Source organism: Mobula birostris, chromosome 23, assembly GCF_030028105.1.
Source record: "Mobula birostris isolate sMobBir1 chromosome 23, sMobBir1.hap1, whole genome shotgun sequence".
Classification (NCBI taxonomy): Eukaryota; Metazoa; Chordata; class Chondrichthyes; order Myliobatiformes; family Myliobatidae; genus Mobula; species Mobula birostris.
The window spans coordinates 46,560,142-46,576,011 of record NC_092392.1 but is presented as its reverse complement, the minus strand read 5'-3'; the positions used below and the strand labels follow the sequence as shown (position 1 = coordinate 46,576,011).

At 44.1% G+C, this 15,870-nt stretch overlaps 1 protein-coding gene across 1 annotated transcript in view; it reads right to left on the bottom strand.

Annotated features, from left to right (window-relative positions):
* Window positions 1-14,262, bottom strand: part of LOC140186694 (neurotrophin-3-like) — a 37,297-nt gene extending 23,035 nt beyond the window's left edge. Inside the window, exon 1 of the mRNA XM_072241174.1 lies at window positions 14,079-14,262. Within this exon, the coding sequence (XP_072097275.1) occupies window positions 14,079-14,096 (18 nt within the window). The 5' untranslated portion in view covers window positions 14,097-14,262. The remainder of the gene's footprint in view (window positions 1-14,078) is intronic.
* Window positions 14,263-15,870: the final 1,608 nt, after the last annotated feature.

Sequence of the window (15,870 nt, the reverse complement as noted above, 5' to 3'; positions counted from 1 at the left end):
ACATTTGACAAGGATTACAGCAGAGTACAAAATACAGACAAGAGAAGAAGCAGCTGGAAAAATGCTGATTGCCTGTAGCCATTCACTAGCTTTTTCTGAATTTCACCTGGCAGAACACAGCACATTCCAATCTCCTCTACCTGTAAAAACATAAACTCCAGTACTGGCCCCCTTATTATCTTCATAATGGCTCCTTCAATGTATAGGGTCTATATAGAATAAAACTACACTTAATATGATCCTGAATGCAACATGTTTTATGTGAAGCATTGTATATTCAATGATTAGGTCAGATTTGAGATCTTAGCTGGGAGATTGTTCACAGCCTTCAGAAACTGAATGTGGTATTGAGAAGAGGAGTTGGTAAGTTATATTGCAGTTACATTAAATCAAAGTCAAAGCAAAATATTTTATATATCATCATATACTGCCTTGAGGTTCATTTTTTTCTTGTAAGCATGTAGAGGAAAATTAAGAGATACAATAGAAAGGCTATAGATAAATAAAGACTGATGAAAAACCAATGTGCAAAAGAAGGCAAAATTGTATAAATAATTTAAAAAGTAAATGATAATACTGAGAACATAAATTGTAGAGTCCTTGAAAGTGAGTTTATAGGTTGTGCAGTCAGTTCAGCACTGCGGTGAGTGAAGTTATCCACTCGAGGTACTTGAGGTATTGTGTACAGTTTTAGACACCCTGTTGTAGGAAAGATGTTATTCAACTAGAAAGAGTACAGAAAAGGTTTATTTAGATGCTGCCAAGACTTGGACGTCCAAGTCACAAGGGCAGGCTGCGTAGACTAGGACTCCATTCCCTGGAACATAAGAGATTCGGGGGTGGGGGGAGTGACCTGATGGAGGTATATAAGATCACAAGAGGGGCATAGATAGGGTGAAAGTGCGTAGTCTTTTTTTCTCAGAGAGGGGTTTGCTAAAAACATGAGAACAAAGGTTTAAGATCAGAGATGAGGGAGTTAAAAGGGTCATTAGGGGCAGCTTCTTCACGCAGAGTGTAGTGCATACTGGGATTGAGCTGCCAGAAGTTATGGTTGATATGGGTACGTTAGTAACATTTAAAAGCCATCTACATACCGGAAGTACGTGGATAGCAGAGGTTTAGTGGGCTTTGGGCCAAACACAGGCAAGTGTGACGAGCTCACTGGAAGCACGGTCAGCGTGGATGAGTCGGGCTGTGACGCCTGCTTCCTGGCTTTACGGCTCCGTGCTGAAATCGAGAGTGCATCAGCGTTGATGAATATGAATGCATTTAAAATGAATGCTCAAGTTAGATACAAATATGTATTTACGATTTCCCCTAACTGGGCCCACACTCTGCCTTTGTCAATGCAGTGGTATTATTTACAGCCTCAGGGTTGCAGAGACATAGAATTGTAGACATTCAGCCTGAAAACAGGCCCTTCGGCCCAACTGACTATGTTCTGCCATTTCCGCAAATAGGATACAGTTGTGGTATAAAAGTAAGATGGCAAGGAGTTGGAGGGATCTGAATGTTCCTCATGTCAGCTTATACCACAGTTGAGTGTCACCCAAAACCTTTGTAACTGACCCAGCACTGTGGGCGGAAACTGGAGCACCCAGAGGAAACCTACATGATCACAGGGAGACCATACAAACTCCTTACAGGCAGCAGTGGGAATTGAACCTGGGCTGTTGGTACTGTAATGCATTGTGCGAACCACTTCGCTACTGTGCCGCCCCGTGGTGGGCCTCATTCTGTGACCAAAAATTGGTTTTCTATGATTTTAATCCAAACACCAAAACAGGAAGAGTTGATGTCATTTTTGGTACAATGACTGACTGATTGATCCACTACAGATAGGAGGAACTGATAAGACCAATCATGAGTTCCACAGAAAAGTAATGGTGAAATATTTCATCATTTCACGTACTAAATTGTAATCACTTTATACTAGCACAGAAAGAAAACAATAAAAGGAGTGTAATATAAATATCCCACATCAGGTGCTCTAAATACAGGCATGGTTTTTCATATCCTGGTACACAATGCATGTCTAATCTTCGTGATATCACCAGTAAATTTGACTTCCAAATTCTGGATTGTAAACTTACTGCAGGAACAGAATGATTGTATCATGTAAGAGATGCAAATTCTCGGATATTGCTCAGTTAACAAGCATATCAAAATTATCCTAAGGCAACTGAACAAGGAAAACATGGGGCAATTACTAATAGCTGTGTAAAGTCTCTTGGCTTTCTAACCTACTTCAGAGCGAACACACAGATGATGCTTCACTATAGTTGCTTTGACCACTGAAACAAGGAGGCAAGTTCACAAACTCCCACAGCCTCGATGACCCTGTGATTTCAGTCTTTGAGGCTGACATGAGAGCATCCTTTAGGAGGGTGAATCAATTGGCCCAGAATGGGTAACTGGCAGAGTACTAAAGACCTATGCTGATCAACTGGCTGGAGTGTTCACAAATGTCTTTAACTTCTCACTTCAGCAGTCTGAGGCATCCACCTGCTTCAGGTAGGCTTCAATTATACCAGTGCGTAAGATAAACACAGAAACTTGCCTCAATAACTACTGATCAACAGCACCTACTCCACTGATGAAGTGTTTTGCGAGTTTGGTGATGAAACATATTAACTCCTGCCTGAGTAACAACTTGGATTCACTCCATTTTGCCTAGCATCACAACAGGTCAACAGCAGATGCTATTTCATTGGCTCTTCACTCAACCCTGGAACATCTGGACAGTGAAGATGCATACATCAGGATACTCTTCATTGATGTATGCATCTTCATTGACTACAACTTGGCATTCAGTGCTATCATCCCCTCAAAACTAATCAATAAGCTTCAAGACCTCGGCCTCAATATCTCTTGTGCAACTGGATTCTCAATTTCTTTACAGATTCCAATCAGTTCAGATTTTTTGCGACAGCATGTCCTCCACATCTCCATCAGTACAGATGCACAAGTTACTGTGCTTAGTGCCCTGCTCTACATGCTTTATACTTATGATTGTGAGGCTTAGTATGGCTCCAATGCCATATTTAAGTTAGCTGATGACACCGCTGTCATTGGGTGAATCAAAGGTGGCGATGAATCAGCATATAGGAGAGAGAATGGTGCTCCAGCAACAACCTTTCACTCAATGTCTGCAAGACCAAGGAGCTAATTATTGACTACAGGAGGAGGAAATCAGAGGACCATGAACCAGTACTCATCGAGGGACTGGAGGAGGAGAGGGTCAAAAGCTTTAAATTCCTTGGTGTTATCATTTCAGAGGATCTGTCCAGGATCTTTCATGTAAGCGCCATTGCAAGGAAAGCACAGCAGATCTTCTGCTTTCTCAGAAGTTGGCAAAGATTTGGCGTGTCATCTAAAACTTTGACAAACTTCCATAGATATGCAGTGGAGAGTATACTACTGGTTGCATTACAATCTGGTACGGAAGCACCAACACTCTTGAAAGGAAAAGCCCACAATAAGTAGTGGATATAGCCCAGTCCATCATGGGTAAAGCCGTCGGAATAATTGAGCATATCTACACGTAGCGCTGTCACAGAAGAGCAGCATCCATCATCAAGGACCCCAACCATCCAGGCCTTGCTCTCTTCTTGCAGCTGCCATCGGGAAAGAGGAACAGGAATCCTCAAGAACCATACCAGCAGGTCCAGGAAGAGTTATTACCTCTCAACCATCAGGATCCTGAACCAGAGGGGCTAACTTCGCTCAACTACACTCACACCATCACTGAACTGTTCCCACAAACCAGGGACTCGCTTTCAAGTACTCTTTGTCTCTTGTTCTCCATATTTATTTTTAAATATTTTTATATTTGCTCAGTTTGTTATTTTTTGCACATTGGTGTTTGTCCATCTTGGTCCTATTGTGTTTCCTTGTATTTACTGTGAATGCCCGCAAGATAACGAATCAAAGTATTTATTATCAAAGTATGTATACCATGTACAATCTTGAGATACATCTTCTTGCAGGTAGCCACAAAACAAAGAAACAAAATAGAATCCATTAAAAAAAACAATGAAGACCATGAAACATCCGATGTGCAAAAAAAAAAGAACAAGTTGAGCAAACAATAAAAATAGTAAACAAATAACAACAGAACATGAACCACAGAGTCCCCAAAAGTGACTCCACAGCCACAGAACCAGTTCTGTGCTGCAGCTGCCCAGGGACCTCATGGCTACAGGTCACTGCCACAGAACCAGTCCAGTACTGAAGTAAGTAAAACCTCTTGCAGTCGGAGCTGAACACTAGTTCATTCTTTTCCCTCAGCCTCAATGCCTCAATCTTTATAAATCTGGCTCAGCGCTTAAATCAGCTCAGCATTGGTTCATTTTCCACACTTGGGCCCAGATCCCACTGCATCAGTCAGGTCCAAGTTTTCCATCCAGCCCCTGGTCCACTCCAGCAATGGCCGCCACAGTGGTACCTGCATTCTCGAGAGTCCAGTTCACTGATTCCTTCAGGATACCACAAAAACACCAGATTGTACAGATGGTTCAAAGGCACAACTCTCAAAGGGAAACTACAGGCTGCAGATTGCAGTGACTGTAGTCCAGAAGAAGCATAATTAATAGAATAGTTTGTAGTTTTTGTTGGTGCTTGCAAAATGTCACCATGTCTCACCTGATCCATCTCAGGGTTGTATATGGTGACATATATGTGCTTTGCTAATAAATTTACTTTGAACTCTGTAGAACAAGCAGCTTAATCTGGCTTCGTCTTCACACTAGTTTTGCCTCAAAGTCCGGTTTGTTTTGTTCTTTCAATGAGGCTGGAAAACAAACGACCATTGTGAGCACAGTGCCATCATTGTCAACACATTGCAGCATGCTGAAGAAGAAAAAAATACCCAGAAATGCTCAGCGGGTCAGGCATCAGCACTGGCAGTCAAAACAGAGTCAACGTTTCAGGTCTGTCAATTTCTTTGGAACATTTCTTTTGAGAGGTTATTGACATGAAGTATTCATACCATTTATTTTGCACGATTATTGACAAAGCTGCTTCCAATATTTTCTAGTTTTATTTCAGAGTTCCTGCGTTCATTCTCTGTTGCTCTGGATGTGTATTCACTATTATTTTAGAGGTAACTGTGATAGGTAATCTATAAATAGAAAGATCTCATAAACAATCAGCTAATCTATTTCAGTGTTGAAGGCCAGGAGACAAATATTGGCCAGGACTGATGGAAATCGCACTACTCTTTATTAATTAAATGATTCAAAATGTCCCTTCTTTATCCCGCGGCCATTGCATTCCATCCGTGGACTTAATGATCTGAACATTTCAGGCATTCAATTCCAGATCTAGATCTCTCCATCTGCCCTTTCTATTGAAAGTCATTGACCTGAAACAAAAACTGAATTGCATGACAATTAAATGAAGTAAATAGTTTTAATAGAATTTGAGAAAAAATCTGAGTTTTTTTTTGTTTCTAGGCAATTAACTAAATAACTGATGACTGCAATTGCTTTCTCTTTAGATGCTGTCTGACCCACTGAGTAGTTCTTGTTCACTCTGATCTTATTTTACATACTGCTGTTCAGGATTGATTTCCTGTCTATGAAATGTAGCAACTATGATAATGTGATGCAACTACTGTTTTATGTCAGAATTCAGTAGGTTTTATTTAAGCTTATGATAGACCACTAACGCTAATCGAGGAAGTATGAGTGCACAATCTGTAATTTCGGATTTATGCCAATCATGTTAACTCCTTACGTCTGCAGAATAACTTAGCACCCAGGGAAGTTCAATTTTGCCTTACCTGGCTTTTTGAAAGTGATGTCCAACTAATGACCTGGTTGATCATGGTCTTTCCCTGACCATGGATGCCCTTAGCAAATTTTTCTTCGGAAGTAGTTTGCCATTGACAATAGACAATGGACAATAGGTGCAGAAGTAGACCATTCAGCCCTTCGAGCCTGCACCGCCATTCTGAGATCATGGCTGATCATCTATTATCAATACCCGGTTCCTGCCTTGTCCCTATAACCCTTGATTCCCCTATCCATAAGATACCTATCTAGCTCCTTCTTGAAAGCATCCAGAGAATTGGCCTCCACTGCCTTCTGAGGCAGTGCATTCTACACCTCCACAACTCTCTGGGAGAAGAAGTTCCTCCTCAACTCTGTCCTAAATGACCTACCCCTTATTCTTAAACCATGCCCTCTGGCAGTGTCTTTACAAGACAGGTGACCCCAACCCTTATCAATACTCTTCAGAGATTGTCTGCCTGGTCTGTCAGTGGTCACAAAACCAGGACTTGTGGTATGCACCAGCTGCTTGTACGACCATTGTGGGGGAAGGGTGGGGTGCTAAACAGGTGCTACACCTTGCCCAGGTGTGACAGCAGGCTAGCTGAGGGAAGGAGCACCTTACACCTCCTTTGGTAGAGACATATCTCCTACCTGCCACCCACAGCACATAACGAACAAACAATCCAACTAATGCCTATCGCTGGTCTTTTTTCATGGCCTGGAGAATGACTTTTCATCTCAAATACAGTGTTAGTACAACTTACTGTGAAAAGTTTGTTTGCTTCTCTTTATTCTCAATGAGATGTTTTATCAATTTCCTCACATGTCAATCTTCCTATGAGTTTCTATCAATTCGAGTCATCAAAATTGGAAACTTCACTTTGCTTTTAAATTGCTTTTTGGATTACAATCCCAATTCCTCCAAACTCTCTGCAGAATCAAACTTGGATTTATTATCTATCATGAAATGTATTGCTTTGTGGTACAGCACAGAGCAAGACATAAAAATCACGGCAAGTTACAAAAAATATGAGAAGCAAAGTGGTGTTCATGGGTTCATGAATTATTCAAAGATAGGATGGCGGAGGGGAAGAAGCTGTTATGGATACGTTGAGCGTAGTTCATGAAGGTAGTAACAAGAAGAGAGCATGTCTAGGATTGTGAGGATCTTCGATTAAGGATGCCTTCTTCTTCAGGCATTGTTTCTGAGGATGCCTTTGTTGGTGGAGAGCATTCTGCCCATGATGGGGCTAGCTGAGTCTACGACCCTCTGTGATTGTGTGCATTGGAGGCCCCATACCATGCTGTGATGCAACTAATCAGAAAGCTCGCTACCATATATCTGTAGAAATTTGCAGGAGACCTTGGTGACATAACATATCTCCTCTAACTTCTAATGAAGCATACCTGCTAGTGTGCCTTCCGTGTGATTGCATTAATGTGTTGGTATAATGAGCTCTTCCGGCCTGTGTGGGGAGCTGGAGAGTGTTGGGCTCCGAGGGTTTTAGAGCACCTAAATTGGTTAATTGTTGTTTAATAAGGGTCATTAATCATTTAGATTTCCTCAAGTGACTCCTGGTGCTTCCTGTTTAAGCTTGTTAAGTTTATTTTGGTAAACTTGAGGAGTTCATGTTACTTGTATTACTTAAGTGGCTACTGGATTAGCACTAATTGTGGGGTCTTCCTTTTGAGAATGTTGCATCTTGCAGTGTTGCTTGGCTGAACCACCAATGTTCTGTTGGAATTCTTATGAATAAGCTCTGGTTGTTGTCTCTACATTGGAGTCTGTCTTTCCCCTGCACTTGTGTTCCAATGTTGCTACCACACATTGTGACAGTTGGGACCAGGATAGATCCCCTGAGATGTTGACACACAGGAACTTTAAGGTGCTTTACCCTCCCACATTGATCCCCTCAATGAGGACTGTTGTGTGTTCTCCCAACCTTCCCTTTCTGAAGTCCACAATCAATTCCTTGGTCTTACTGTTGTTTAGTGCAAAGTATTAGTGAAACACTACTCAACCCAGGCAATCTGCCTCATTCCTCTATGCCTCCTTGTTGCTGTCAGAGATTCTGCTAATAACAGTGATGACATTGACAAATTTATAGATGGTGTCTGAGCTGTGCCCAGCCTCACAGTCATAAGTGTTGAGAGAGAGTAGAGCAGTGGCTAAGCACACATCCTTAAGGTTCACCTGTTTTGATTGCCAGTGAGGAGGAGATGCTATCACTAATCTGCGCTAACTATGAGGAAGTCGAGGATTCAGTTACAGAGTCCTACATTGATTTGTACTGGGATAATGGTGTTGAATGCTGAGCTGCGATCAGTAAACAGCAGCCTGACATATGGTTTGCTGTTGTCTAGGTTCTCCAAAGCAGTGCAGACAGCCGATGAGATTGTGTTAACTGCAAACCTGCTGTGGTGGTAAGCAAATTGCAGTGGGTTCAGGTCTTCACTCAAGCAGGAGTTAATTTTAGACGTGACCAACTTCTCAAAAGTATTTCAGCACAGTAGATGTGAGTGCTACTGAGTAATAGTCATTAAGACAGCTTACTTTGCTCTTTTTGTATACTGGTATGCTTGATGCCCTTTTGACTTTGTACCGCAACAGTGATAATTGACGATGTCCTTGAACACCTCAAGACAGAAATCTTCTATGTCTTTTTGCATTCTGTGAAGTTGAAGTCAATCTTCTATGCGCCCCCTTCATTTTTCTGCACAACAGCTAACTTATACTGCGCGTAAAAATGTGTAGAATAAGGTATATAGGCATTTTTACACACAGTATAATTAATATTCACCACGCACTGACGGTGGAGATTCTTAAGAACGACGATTAACCTTATCAAACATAGCACCAATTATGCTCTGATCTCACACAAAAAATATGTATACAATAATAATTTAGTGATATGATTCTACAAATTTATGAATCAGAAGCTTGGGCACAATATTAATCTTGGCATCCACCCTCTTTGTAAACAGAACTTTAATCGACATCCCAAGAGCTGAGCTTAATTGTTCATCTTGAAAATTAGAAAAAAAATTCCCCCACATTTTCCCTCTCTGTGTGGTGACTTGTGTGTGTTATCTGCACTTTTATGATGCTAATGTTTTAGGAGACGGATTAAATTATCAAGAAAAGCGGCAAAGACGAAAGGATAGGTGGGGCGGCAACTTTAACGCAGTTGGTTCGGAGCGCATGTATATAACATCGGCAAGGCTGTATGTACATAATTAGACTGGAATTACGTCACACTTAAAGGGAAGCAGCGCTATTTTTCTGTTTCTAAGAAATTAAACATATGTAACTACTTAGCAGATGTAAAATTATTTTGGCCGGTTTAGCATCTGATCTGAGGCGCTAGACTTCGGCTGATTCGTCGAAAGGTGTCGCTCTTTCCCACTGAAATAATTTTTCCTTTTCCCAAGAGAACTCTCTCTGAGATGGAAACCCCACCGTCCTCTCATCCTCCAGACTCGCCTTCTCACCCATGCAAACTGCGTTCTGCAAGTCGCGATGAAGAACCACTAAAAGACATTCTCATCCGAGGAGGTGGGTCGGTTGTAGTCTCAGCAGTCACTTTCCTCAATCACCTTTACACAAACGTGTCTGCTAAAGGGAAACCAGGCCGAATGGCGGTGGTGCTCAGCTCCCTGTAGGCTATCCTGACCGACCTGAAACAATTTTACAGCACCACTCAAACTTAAAATAGAAACAGATATAGTTCGAAAATATTTATCTGACTCGCATTCAGAGAAACTAACCAGCAACCCAAATCTTGAAATCCTCGAATTCCCAATGGTCTCCCTCACTCGTTCATTAACATTTTCAGTTAAAAATATGATGCATAATGTTATGAAGATTATAATTACAACGATTCACACTTGGCATGGAGATTGATAGTAATGGATTCCTAGTTCGCTAACTAAATCTTTGAAATCAACCAAAAACCGGGCGAAGATCACATTGAGTTTACTGTCGGACAGAATTTGAAACGTAATTCTTCTAGATAGCCATATCACTGCACACTAGCGTCCGGTTAGCAACCTGGCGATCTTTGGATTTGCCAATGGGATTAAAGTATTTTGTGTGAAGTTTTACGGCGTTTTGGCCACTGTGAATTATGTTCGCTGAACTCGGTGACCCCGATGAGCTGATCCGCGTTTCACCCACGGCTGCATGCTGAAACCTCTGACGTTGCACTTTCACAGAACATGAATATGATATATGGTTTTCCTTTGTTTAATGTTTATCCCAGTCATTCTGTATGATGTGAACTGGAGAAGAGGGGAAAATTTTCATAGGTTCACTCATAACAAAAAAAAACACGTGCGTGTGTTGTTTTGGCCTGTGGGGCTTAATACCTGTTTTTATTCGCTTTGACCTTTTGCTCTCCCTTTAAGTAATTTCTCAGACTGCTTGTTCTGTCCGTGTGGCAGACGGAGACAAAGCAAATATTCCAGGCAATGAGCTGCCTCTGATGCTTTTAATGCCTCTTGGCAGATTTAAAGGGATGTGTGCGTGCGAGAAGTGGGGGTAGGGGGCGTTAAACAACAGAAACTCAGTTATATTTAACTGAGTATCGACGGGGAATGATTATGGTTATACATCAGGTGTGGTTTTCCGCACAATTTACAGTACTGGACACTTCTCTCCCACTGCAGAGATTCCCAGGGGAGACGGCTATAAAAGTTAGTGTTCTCGGTACTCCATGCATATGTTTTCTGACCTTCACCCTCCCCCAAAGGTAAAACACCCCAATGTACAGAGCTAGGAATGGGGGGGGGGGGGGTTCCAAATACTAGAGCGGTGACACGTAAGTCAGTTCACTCAGTCAGGAAAATCCTGCCCCATTCCGCTGTACTTCCCGGGATTCGGACTTCCCGAAGTATAAACTGAGCTTCAGCGTTTCCATCGCGAAAGCAGGCTCTGCTAACAATTTGCTGGAGGAACACAGTGGGTCGAGCAGCATCTGTTCATAGGGAAGTAACTGCGGGCGTTTCTGGTCGGAACCCTGGTTCATGGAATTTTTTTTCACCTCTCAGATGCTGCTCGACCGGTTGAGTTCCTCTAGGAAGTTTTGTTGTTCCAGATTCCAGCATCAGCCGTATCAATTCATTCCCCCACCCCCCCCCCCCCCATCCTATTCTGATTTCTTCTCCCTTCCTTTCTAATCCTATGAAGGCTCATAGCCCGAAACAATGACTGTTTATTCCCCTCCATAGATGCTGCCTGATTTGCTGAGTTCCTCCAGCACTTTGTGTGTGTTGCTCAAGATTTCTCGCACCGTGGAATATTTTGTGTTCATCTACAGTCTCTCGTGTCTTCCTTCGGCTCACCATGTCCATGCCCTCGACAGACGAAGCATAGAAACTTAGAAAACCTACAGCACAGTACAGGCCCTTCGGCCCACAAAGCTGTGCCGAACATGTCCTTACCTGAGAAATTGCCTAGGGTTACCCATAGCCCTTTATTTTTCTGAGCTCCATGTACCTGTCCAGGAGTCTCTTAAAAGACCCTATCGTATCCGCCTCCACCACCGTCGCCGGCAGCCCACTCCACACACTCACCACTCTCAGCGTAAAAAACTTACCGCCGACATCTGCTCTGTACCTACTTCCAAGCACCTTAAACCTGCGCCCTCTCGTGCTAGCCACCTCGGCCCTGGAAAAAAGGCTCTGACTATCCACACGATCAAAGCCTCTTATCATCTTATACACCTTTATCAGGTCACCTCTCATCCTCCGTCGCTCCAAGGAAAAAAGGCCGAGTTCACTCAACCTATTCTCATAAAGTATGCCCCCCAATCCAGGCAGCATCCTCGTTAATCTACTGGGTACATTTATCGACATTTGGATTATGTCTCCCTTTGTCTTGGTGATTCCTAGTGCTGAAACCTTAATTAAGGTAATCTTTCAAGTATGTTGGAGGATTTCTCAGAAGGTTTCTTTTGCTTGGATGATACTTACACGGAAATGTCATGCTGATTTTCTGGTGTATACTTAAACATTGGGTTCTTTGCCAACAACATAGTGGTGCGGGTGGGGAATAGTCCTTTCCCCTGGGAAGGCTGGGTGGTTGAAAGAGCCATCAAGTAGGTAGCAGACCTCTCCCTACTTGTCCAAGATGCAGGTGGGGTTGGTTGTTCCTGCTCTGGTCACCCCGGGCTGTGTGTTCCAATGCACTCGACAAGTATTAGTCTATGTGTGCCGCAGGAGGAGTGAGTCCTAACCTGATATGTGCTGCGCCGCATCATCATTAACGGACCTGGACTTCACTCAGGGGCTGGTCTAGGTGACAGGGCGTATTTGTGATGGATTTACTTTCAATGAGGTGGGAAAAGTGATGTACTCCCCTGTGGTATGTTCACGATTAGAACGTTTGGAGTACCAAATGCTGCAGGAACTCAGCAGGTCAGGCAGCATCCATGGAACGGAATAAGGGGTAAGATCCTTCGGCAGTACCTGTTGAATTCCTGCAGCATTTCGCGTGTGTTACTCTAAATTTACAGCATCTGCAGAATTAGAGCTAATTAGAGCTTTGGGAGACTGACGTTACGTGCACCGACCCAAACACTCTCACTGACTGGACAACCAGCGATGAGGAAAGGTCCATGGTGTTACTCGGGGACTTGCCCAGATTCGGCGTCAACGACACAACCCAGAAAGCGTAATCGTAACCTCCCTGAGCTCCAGTCTCTTTTTAAACCGCCGCTGGGCAGCTGTGTCTTAAAGTTGAAGGAAGAGGTTCTAAAAATTGATCTCACCCTTGACTGCCGAGGACTGAACTCGTTTCATACCATACAGTAATGAACAGTTCGCTGTTTTAAACCCAAACTGAAAATTAGGATCGTTACGGTATGTTAAATTTTAAACTATGCTCAAAGAGATGTCATGTTCAAGCCTGGCCAAGCATGTCTAATGGGGGATTGATTACAGTACCAGAACCAGGGTATGGAATTACCCTGAAAGTAAAAGTGTACGATTCGACTACCAAATGTGTTCTGATCTCGTTGCAATCGAGGATATTTTCAAACACCAGCGTTTTTAAAATAAACTTAGTTAAAAGCGCGGAAGGCTCTTCACCTGACTTTTTAGCCGGTTTCGTTCTCTGAACGAGCACTATGCACATAGAACGTGTATCTATATAAATGTTCCTAGCAAGGCGTAATGTCACCTAAGAATAAAATAAACATGTATGGCTCATCTGTTAAAGGTGGAAGAAAAATGGGTTGTTGACAATGGTTGCAGGTTCTTCGATGCCGAGTTCCGAGAATTGATTAGTCCTTCTACCGCGTCCGCGGGACACACGGACCTTGTTACTGCACGCCCAGCTCTGGAGCTCGGCGTCCCTGCCCGGCTGCTGCCTTTGCCGGTCGCTTCCGGAGTTCTAATCCAATGCTAAAATTACTTTACGCCAACATGAAAAGGGCGGGGGTGGTCGCTAGAGAGAGGAGGTCTATAGAGCGTGCTGATCTGCTGTCCAATTATAAACTAAACACTACTCTAAAACAAAACTAGGTCGTGGAGCGAATTGAACTCTTACTTTGTTCTCTTGGACTCCTCCGCTGCTTTTCGGCACGTTATGGTGAAGGTTGTTTTATTTTCAAGCGAAACTTATTTAAAACTCTACTGGGAAGCGAAAACGGGTTCGTCTCTTTTAACAGGACCTTCCCCACCGGAGGTTTGCCTCTCATTCCATCTATACCCCTTCGCTCTGCCAAACGTGTCAAGTAGATATTTTATATTTGCATTTCATCGGCGCCATCGAAACCAGAGAGTTGGCTGATGGACTTAGTGCGATATAAAGTCGGTTCGTCAGCCCACCAGACCTGCAGCGATGGATACCCGCCTGCAGTCTGGTTCACTCCAGCCCTAGTTCCACCTTTCTAACTTAATGCACGGTGCGCACAACCTCACGGACACACTCACACCCCTCTCTCTAGCCCAGGCCGCCCTCGCCCTAGCCATGTACTGAAGGACTTTTTCACGTGTGGAGGTGGGGGAATCGGTTTTGCAGCCACCCCCCAACCCCCCTCCCCTCCCCTGCCACAGGCCCGGCAACCTTAAAAGAAACTGCGCCCTTAATCCAAACCGTATGTATCCTGCACGGACTGCCTTGCCCGCACTGCATGCATACCAGACGTCTCCCAAGTATTTGGAGTATACATCGAATAAACCAAATTCCTCTACACAATAAGTAACATTTGCTCATGCAGCGCAATTTAAACCCTTTTCTCCCCTTCCAACTTTGCAACGTTAAAGCATACATAATACTACGAACAGTAAACTCCTTACCGTAACAGAACTGACCATGGCATCCGTATATATCCGTGGATGTGCGTGGACATGAAGGTGTCTTATGAAAGCGTTGGCTTCAGTTCTCTGAGCTAGTGTCCGACCGCAGCTGGTGACAGCTCATCTTGTGGATGAGTTGTGAGAGTGAGTGAGTGTGTGTGAGAGGAGGGAGAGAAAGAGAGAGGGAGAGAGAGAAAAAGAGAGACAGAGGGAGAGGGGAGAGAGAGAGAGAGAGAGGGGGGAGAGAGAGAGAGAGAGAGGGGGGAGAGAGAGGGAGAGAGAAAGAGAGAGAGAGATCGCGGAAATGCGCCGCTCACCAGCAACCAGTCAAATGGTTCTGTTCCGATATTAACACACGAACTGCCGTGACCTTTAACTTTGACTCCGCCGCAAGGGCCAGTGGCAGGCTGCCGCCAACCGCTGTCCTGGGTACTGATCCGTCGCACTGTCCTCTTCAAACGCGAACGGCCACTTCCTTAAGGAGAAACATTTAGTCATCCCAGATCCGGCTCAGTAGGAACTCGGACGCGATTCTTCCGAGGCTAGGAACCGTCAGTCCGCCAGGGCCGCGGGTTTCTGGAGGCGGGGAGGTGCAGAGTTAAGCGGCGTTCCTTTTGAAGGCTTTAGAAATTTTCATTTTTTAGCAAACTCATTTAGCTCGAAAGAAGCCAGCAAACTCCTCTCTACTGGCCGCCGTGTGAGAACAGACGAAGCCTTGCGTCATTAACTTTATACTTCAGCGCTGCGGGCAACAGGGTTTGAGCCAAACATTTAACACTACTATCTACTTGCTTTTTTGCATTCTCTCTCTCTCTCTCTCTCTCTCTCTCTCTCTCTCTCTCTCTCTCTCTCTCTCTCTCTCTCTCTCTCTACACTCTGCTTCTGCCCCTCTGTCTCTATCCCCCTTCACTTTCTTTCTCCTCTGCAACTCTTTCCCTGCTCCTCCTCTCTCCCTCTGCCCCTCTCTCTATGTCCCCTCTCACTTTGTACCTCCCCCTCTTTCTCTACCGCCCCACTTTCTGTGTCCCTCCTTCCTCTTCCTGTTCCATCTGGTTTTTCCCCTTCCTGGTTCTCTTTCCCTCGCGGTCTCGCCCTTCTTTCTCCTTCTTCCGCAGCCTCCAGCTGCTCCCAGCCTGTGACTTCCTCCTTCCCAGTTAGGTTTTTTTTTAAAAAGCTGTCTCAATCCTCAACTTCTCTGACTCAATTCTGCTCTCTTCTATTTTCGTGCTTCATCTCGGTTCATTTTGGCTCCAGCATCCCCCTCTCCCACCCCGCCCATATCCGCCACTTCCCAAATCACTGACAGTTGCTCTCTTTCCTTCTGCCTGTCGGCCTATACCACCCTCTCACTCGTCCTCAGATGCACATGAAGAAATGGGTTTTCAGCTACAGTTTGCATTGGAAACCGCTTAACTTACACGCACCCTCGGCTGTCTCTACCATGCAGTGCACTTTATTCTGCATGCAGAGGTCACTGCCGAAAGAATCACCCTTATACTCCTTTATTTCATTACAGGACAGGAAGAAGAAACGCGTTTGGCCCGAGGAGTTTATGCGGGCATATCCTGCGATAATTAGAAATGACCTGTCCCCACTTTCACCTGGAATTAGATATTTCAACTCTGGGTAACTTGAGCCAGTTTTTGTCTGCACACATAGTCAGCATGTCATTAAATCACCGCTTCGTTGGTGCAAAGCCACTTTGGACGTACATCAATATAACAGTAGCAGTGTGATTTGGCAGGCGTATCGGTAATTTAATTCCTAACTGCCCTGGAGCCCAGAAGTGTTC